This window comes from Tupaia chinensis, unplaced genomic scaffold (genome assembly GCF_000334495.1).
Source record: "Tupaia chinensis unplaced genomic scaffold, TupChi_1.0 Scaffold141399_1, whole genome shotgun sequence".
NCBI lineage: Eukaryota > Metazoa > Chordata > Mammalia > Scandentia > Tupaiidae > Tupaia > Tupaia belangeri.
In genome coordinates, this window is record NW_006201261.1 from 135,241 (window position 1) to 143,123 (window position 7,883).

The following is a 7,883-nucleotide window of genomic DNA, read 5'->3' on the forward strand; positions in this document are numbered from 1 at the left end:
TCCTGCTTGCCAGCCCTGAGTGTGTGTGCCCAGCATGGACCCCCAAATATGTCTCACCTTTGTGGCCTCCCCAGCCAGCAAGGGGACCCTGGGACCTGCCCCCCAGGGCTGATAATTCCCCACATCATGGAGCTCAGCCAGGGCTCTGCCATGGGGGCAGGTGTCACCTCAAGAAACTGCCCACCCACATTCTCCCCAGGTATGTAGGCTGGACAGCCTCAACCTCAGCATCCACTCTGGCCAGTCAGCTTTGGCTGGGAACAATGGCACATGATCCTCTTTCCCCAAATAAGGGCCAAAATGCTTTAAGAAGATCTCGTGGTTTGTGTGGGGATCTTATGTAGGGTTGGACAGACGGACTGACTGCATGGGCAGACAGAGAGATTCCTTTTCGTCAGTCTTGGGACTTTTCGGTTGTTCAGGCTCCTAGATGTTGTGAGCCCACCTCTGGGCAGTGCACATGGGACCCTGGCTCCGGCAGGCAGGTGCTCTGCTCTGTTCGTCCGCACAGGCAGCCATTACAAGGCCCCAGGCCGAGCACCCCGAGCAGCAGAACTGACCTTCCCTGGTGCTGGAGGCCAGAGCTGGAGGCCAGAGCTGGAGACCAGGGCAGAAGCAGTGCCGCAGCCTCAGAAGGCACTGGGGCAGGGGTCTGCTGGGCCCCTCCCAGTTTCTAGAGTCCCTTGGCTGGTGGGTGTCATTCCAGTCTGCACATGGCATTCTCCCCTGTGTCTCTGTGACTAATTGCCCTTTTGCAAGGATGTGAGTTGGATTGATCAGAGTGCCCACCCTACTCTGGCATGATCTCGTCCTAGTTACATCTGCAGGGACCCTGTTTGCAAGCATGGTCACAATCTGAAGGAATCGGGAATCACGAATCGGAACATCACATGGGGCTTGGCGAGGGCACAATCGGTCCCATAACTCCCTGACACCTGCACATCCTTTTGGAGACAACTGGCTCATTTTCTGATATTTCTAGCTTCCTAACCTGCAACTGGAAGCAGGACAGCAATCATTTTCTCATCCTCAACGCCTCCCGCCCGTCCCAAGAAGAACCACGTGAATGAGTGCCAGCTACAGAGGAAAAACGCTGCCGGATTCCCTCGGTCTCTGTGTCTGTACCTGCAGCCTCCACCTGCCATACTCCACTAAGGACCTCCCAGGCCAGTTAGGTGAGGGGAGGCAGAGGCCCAGCTGCACCCGCCGGAGCTCACCCACCAGGCTGAGCCTGGCCCTCTCTGAGCCAGCCCTGCCTGTGCACCCACTGACATCAGTCCCCCTGAAGGGTTGTCAGACCCCAGAGAGCAGGCATGTGGGGGCCCCCTCACCAAGTTCCCCTTCAGTGTCCCCTCACTAACGTGCCTCACCTACATACCCACACATTCGCCCCATCATCAGCTGCCCCTCGCCTGTGAGCTCTCACCAACATCGCACCCACGTCCCTCACCAAAGCCCCACGTGAACATCGTCTCACCAGCACACCCTCCCCTACACGTCCTTACCAGCCTGCCCTCCCCGGTGTCCATGCCTCGCTAACCTCTCCTCGGTGACTTCTCCACCCATTGGAGCAGCCCACTCCATGCTCCTTCCACAACATGCCTCCTGGAGGCCCCCTTGTGGAAGCCCCTTACAAAAGCTGCCTCCCCAGTGCGCCCTCAGACCTAAGCAGGGCAGACGCGGGCAGAGCGTCTCTCTCCCTGCATAGTGCTGAGTCAAGAGCTTGTCCTCCAGAAAAAAAGGTTCCTATAGACCCATCCTCGCTCTGCCGGGCCTCACTTCTGAGCTCCTGGGCCTCATCACCTTGTTACCTCTGCACGAACAAGCTACGCTGTCACCCTTCCCATTCATGTCAGGATATGCTGCAGTGTTTTTCACTGAACCTTCTTTCTCCTGCCTTCTGGAGGCCCTTCCCGTGGCCCACAGGAGTGGGGTCAGAGCACGACAGTGCCGGACCACAGTTCCTGTCTGCTCTGTCTGGGAGGAACAGGCAGCCAGGGCCCTGGGGAGGACAGTTCTCTGACACTGCAGGAACCACAGACACACAATCCGGGTGAGGCCAGCACGGAAACAGGAACAGGGCAAGCTTAGGACAGGTCTCCTCTGCCCTGAAATCAGAGCAGGAACCTGGGCCTCGAACAAGTGGCTCATCATGCTGCCCCACAGTCCTCAGGCCCCTCGCCAGGTCCTGTGATGGCCCCTCCAGGAGGCAGCAGGTCAGCCACCTGAGACCCAAAGCTCTGAGTCCTTGAGCCCTGGAGGGGCACCAGCAGTCCAGCTGACCCTCCCCCAGATTGGCCTCTGTGCCCCACCTCACCTAGCCCACAGCTCCCTCTTGGTGCCAGGCACAGCCTAAGCTTCAAGCCAGTGGGCCCTCATCCCATGTGGATCTGGGCATTCCACCAAGCCCCATCGTGTGGCAGGTGTCTCTCTAACCTTTGCTGTAAGTTGGCATAGGGATAGTGTGGTGTGGCCATGGAGGGGATGGGGACGGAGAAACATGGGAACAGTGAGGATGTGGAGACAGAGAAGTGGGGACAGGGCTATGTGGAGACAGCAAGGGTCATGAGGACAGTGGTTCGGGGCTATTTCCCTATAGGGCCTTCTGGTACTCGTCCCAGCAGTCACCAAAGCCATATGGGGGCAGTGGGTGCCCTCTGTGGCTGTGCTCTCTGTGGCCTACCATAGGGGTCCTATCCCCCTTTACTGGCCAGGGCTTCAGAAAGGAAGCCATTTTCTGAGACCAGCCACAAGGTGGCGCCCCAGCCACACTCTAGCTGTGCTAAGGGAGCCTGGGACCAGGGCCCAGACATGACACACATTCCTGGCTAGCTGTGGGGCCAATGGCTGCACATTCCCAGCAACAGGACCCAGCCTTTTTCATGGGTGACTCCACATGCCACAGACCTGAACATCGCCCTGCCTGGGCCTCCCTCAAAGGCCTCACTCCCAGTAGCTGGCTGCAGGACAGTGACTCCAAGCAGCCTCATGAGTTCTCGCCAACTGGCTGTTCACCCAGTGCCCTTGAAGGCCTGGCCTGTACACAACCAGCGAGACTCGGCATGGAAAACTGACTACAGGAACATTGGGGCTCCACCCTGGCTGTCATGGGGGTCTGTGATGGGAGCTCCTTCAGATCCAGGGGCCCTTTGCTCACATGGGCAGCACCCCCAGCTGGTCAGGAGGCTAAGTGGGTCAGTTGCTCTGCCCTGGGGTGAAGGGACAGCAGAGGGGCCCATGTGAGGTCCTGAGGTCTGTGAGAGCCAGGATCCCAGCTGTTGTCAGGCACCAGCCTCACTGCAAGCCCAAGGTTGTCCCATAAGCTGGGTCACATCCTGTTGTGGGCCCAGCAGGACTGACTGTTAGATGACTGCTCACGCAGCCAGGCCACAACGATGTAGACCACCTGCATATTGGGCAGGACCAGTGTGGTGGAGATTTCCCCCTCCCTCCCTACCTCCTTGCTGACTGCCTCTAGCCCAGCCCATAGCTGGTTGAATGTATTCCCCCAAAAGTTAGAGGGACTTAACCTAATTATGGTGTTGAAAAGAGGGACCTTTGGGAAGTGAATGGGCATCAGGCAGGGCCCATTACCAAATTCTGGTGGGTTTATAAGGTTGAAGTGAGGAAGAGATGCTTGGAAGTAGACACACTTAACTTCACCCTCTGCCACATGACCCAGAAAGGACATTCACCAGATGGGGCCCTGGGCCTCTGTCCTCCACACCATGAGCTGGATAAACCTCTGCTCTTACAAATGACCCAGTTCCTGGTATTTTCTATTATCAGAAACAGAATGGTCTAGAACACTCTTCTGTGGTTAAACCACCTGGGTGGAAGTAAGGTCAGGGGCCTGCAGCCGCTACTACACCTGGTGGGCACCCATCCAAGGTACAAGAAAGTAAGAGAGGGTGGCTCACCCCTCAGCCCCCAAGGGCTCTACACATACACCTGGAGGCCTTGGGGACTGAGGGGTGCAGAGGGACATAGCTGCCCTTGACCTCTGAACTCATTGGGCTTTAAAGAGCCACATGTCCCATGGAACCAGTAGTTGGCATAATGGCTATGTCACTGGATTCCCATGTAGTCGACCACGGTTCAAGTCCTGGACCAGTGGCTTAGACTCACTCCAGGCACATGTGCATGTGTGCCCAAGATCCCAAGAGGAGAATGGAGAAGAAGGGATTGCAGTGTGGCCATACCCCCTGGGGGGGGTGATTTCTCGCTTTCTGTCTCTCTGTCTGTCTGTCTTTCTCTGACTTTCTGGCGAGCACATGTGCACTGTAGCAAAAACCTCTTAAAAAAAAAAAAAAAGAAAGAAAGAAAGAAAGAAAGAAAAAAAGAAAGAAAGAAAGAAAGAAAGAAAGAAAGAAAGAAAGAGCCACATGTCCCCTGGGAGATGCACATGTAAACCCCCAGGGGCTGGCAGGAACTCTAGGACCCTGGGTCTCACAGAGCTGTCCTTTACCTGTCCATGTTGGGTGGGTCCTACAAGAAAAGACATAGGACCAACCCAGTAGAGGCCTATTGACTCCCCAGGGGGTCCCTCGACAGCCAGCCCCTTTTTCCCAGGTCATTAACTCCATCTTCAAATGTGCTGGACCTACCCACAAGTGATTCCATGAGTCCTATCCACAGAGGTACTATTACCTGTCCCCAGAAACCACCCTCGGCCACAAGGAGGAGGACAGATCCAGTTCACGGCAGCCTGGGGCAAGCGCAGGTCTCTAGAGAAGTAAGGTGGAGACACCAGCAGGACTCTCTTTGGAAACCAAGCCCAGAGCTGGTGCCTCTACTCAGGGTCCACGTCCCAGCTCCAAGAGGCTGCCATCTCATCTGCAGCCCTGGACCTGCATCTGGGCCTCTACCCAGGTCTGCACATAGGGGGTGGGGCCAACAGCTGATGTAGCTATGGGCGGAGCCAGCGGCAGGGCCAGAAAGGAGGCCCACCCCAGCAGTTGCCAGCTGCTGAGATTGGAGTTACCTCCTACAGTGGGGTCAGCAGCAGATGGTGCACTGTTTCCTCATTTTCACATCAAATAATGAGGGTCCCAACACCCCAGTTCTGCCTCCCCACCAATCTGCTTCCACAGCAGACTGAGGAAACCCCAAGGCATATTCACTACAAAGAGGTGCTCAAATACAGGTATGCTGCCCAGTCACATCGACCCCTGCACCCCAGGACTCTCCCCTCCCAGAGCTGGCCTCAGGCAGGGGCCTGCTGGTGCAACCCTCAAATGTGCACACACATAGACACACAGCTATTCCTACTGATGAGGAAGTGTCCATAGGCGGTTCCACAGCTGGCTGTTAGCTACTGCACTTCAAGAGGTCACCCATGAAAACCTGCACACTCTTCCTTGGTGAGGCAGACACCATGCCAGTGACCACCCCCACTGCCCTCCCCGTCCCAGGCACCAGGCAGTTTTCCTACATGGACTGCCCAGGTGGCCTCCTGAGCACCTTGTCCTTGTTCCATATGTAGGAGCTGCTCTCACCGGTCCATTGCAGCCCTCTGCCTGCTGTGTCTGGCAGGAATTTTTCCTTCCAATAGGATGCCTGTTACTTACCTTGGGTGATGTCTTTTCCAGAAATAAGGTTTTGAGATTAGTAAACAGGATGCCTGTTACTTACCTTGGGTGATGATGTATTTTCCAGAAATAAGGTTTTGAGATTAGTAAACTCAAAGGCAAGTAAACTCCTCTGTAAGAAAGGCATTTGGGGACCAGCAGATGGCATAATGGTTATGTTGCTGGAGTCCCACATGGTCGACCATGGTTTGAGTCCCAGACACGGCGGTTTCAAACTCACGCCAGGTGTGTGTCATATGCATGCCCAATATTCTGATAGGAGACTAAAGGAAAAGGAATTGCAGTGTGGCCACCCCCCCAGGGGAGGGCGATTTCTTTCTTACTTTCTGTCTCTCTGACAAGCACACACATCCTATAGCAAAAATCTCTCTTAAAAAAAATAAAAAGGAAGAAGAAGAGAAAGGCATCTGGGGTTTCTACCTTGGGCTTGAACTTCTTTTTAATACCCAATATTGTTTCCTAGTAAGTACATTCTTACTTTGGTTGGGTATCTGTAATAAGCGTCTGGAAGTTATTTGGGGGTATAGAGAGCTCTAGAATTACTTTCAAGGAAGAGCCTCTTTGAAGGCAGGAGGCTACCACAGCAGGGAGGAGATACCTGTGAGGAAGTTGGAAGGTGACTAGTGTCTAGGCCTGGCCAGAGCCGGTGACAATGATTTGCTCAGGAGCTGCTCAAGGGCCTTCTTGCCATGTGAAGTGTCTTCCTTGGCATTAAAAGTGCTGCCATCCCCATAAAGCATCTGACCTGTGATCAACCCAAAGCCTCCTTCACATGAATTAAGAGCCACATGGCCTCAGGTGTCCTACACCAAATCCCAGGATGCTCAAAGCCACCTGTGACTGGGCACAGGTCCTGCTGCATCTGTGCAACACCCACACCGTATGGGGTCCAGTATCACCTTAGTTGTAACCTGATTCCTCCAACACCAGCTCCGATGGCATATGAACCATAGGCCACTGCCCCCATCCCTTTCCCAAGATCCCAGGTCTAGCCCCAGCCCTGCCCACCAAACCAGTACACCACACAGGCTTGATATGGAGAATTTACTGGAGGCTGCAAGTGACCAAGAGCGACATGACCAAACCATTCTGGGTGACCCTGTGAGCACCTCTGCCCTCCAGGACAGGCCCTGTCTACCCCACAACCCCACCCTTATCGTTAGCCTCCATCTTTATTCTCTGGGCCCCAAGCTGTGTCTAGAGGCCACCCACCCTGTCATCACAGGACCAAAGTCACAGCCATCACTCCTTCCGGGTTTCCAGGTGGTCGAGCACCAGAGCAGCCTGGGCCTTGGCTTCCTGTAGGAGGTTGGAGACACGCTGGCGGACCTGACAGACATGATATGGGGTGAGGGGCTGGTCATCACCCTGCCAGGTGGCCACCCCCAGCACTATTCCTCAATTGCTGCCCTCTACCCTGTTATCCATCCTCCAGTGTCACCTCCCTCACCCCTCCCTGGCCTGTTTACCCTGGAGTGAACAGGACTATCCAGGGCTTCCTTGTAACCCTGGCCAGGTACTCCTAGACCCTCTTAGTGTGGACAGGAGGTCTCCCTTGGTTCTGAGCCTTAGAGATAGCCAGGTTCACTGACTCTCCACAGACCCATGGCCAGGGCTATGTTCCCAAAGTCCCGAGAGTCTGTCCTTTCACTCACTGCCACATGGTGGACAGTGACTGCTGTGAACAGCCCAGCCATAGCACGTGGGTGAGGACTGGTGCAGCCCCTAAAAGGCCTCAGGGCCGTTGTTCCACATAAAGACAGAGCTGAGAGTGAAGAGATGATCACAGATCCAGATAAAGCACAGGCAGCAGCTGCACACCAGGCTGGGCCGGGCGGGGGGTGGGGGGCGTCGCTGTCAACAGGCCCGCATTTCCTTCTGAAAAGGTTCTGGAACTTGGTAGAGGTGGCAGTTGCACGCATGGTAGATGTGCCAAGTGCACTTTTTTTTTTTTTTAAAGAAGTTTTTGCCTAGGGTACACGTGCTATCCAACAGAGAGACAGACAGTGAGAGAGAAAGTGGGAATTCATATCCCCCCTGCCCAAAGAGATTGGTCACACTGCAATCCCTTCTCTATTCTCCTGGGCTCTCAGGCATGCACTTACACACAAGTACCCAGCATGATTTTCAAACCACCAGGTCTGGGAATCGAATTACAGTCGACCATGTGGGAGTCCAGCAACATAACCACTACACCATCTGTCTGCCCCCAAGTGCCCTTTAAGATGTTGAGTTTGTTCTGTGAATTCTACCTCAGTAATAGTAGTAATAGTTTCCCTGTGGCTGCCATGA

The 7,883-nt window shown here is 54.9% G+C and overlaps 1 protein-coding gene across 1 annotated transcript in view; it reads right to left on the reverse strand.

The window, feature by feature from the left end:
* Nucleotides 1–6,616: 6,616 nt before the first annotated feature.
* The window catches only part of FTCD (formimidoyltransferase cyclodeaminase), an 18,653-nt gene continuing 17,386 nt past the window's right edge, over nucleotides 6,617–7,883 (reverse strand). Inside the window, exon 14 of the mRNA XM_006163128.3 lies at nucleotides 6,617–6,920. Within this exon, the coding sequence (XP_006163190.1) occupies nucleotides 6,834–6,920 (87 nt within the window). The 3' untranslated portion in view covers nucleotides 6,617–6,833. The remainder of the gene's footprint in view (nucleotides 6,921–7,883) is intronic.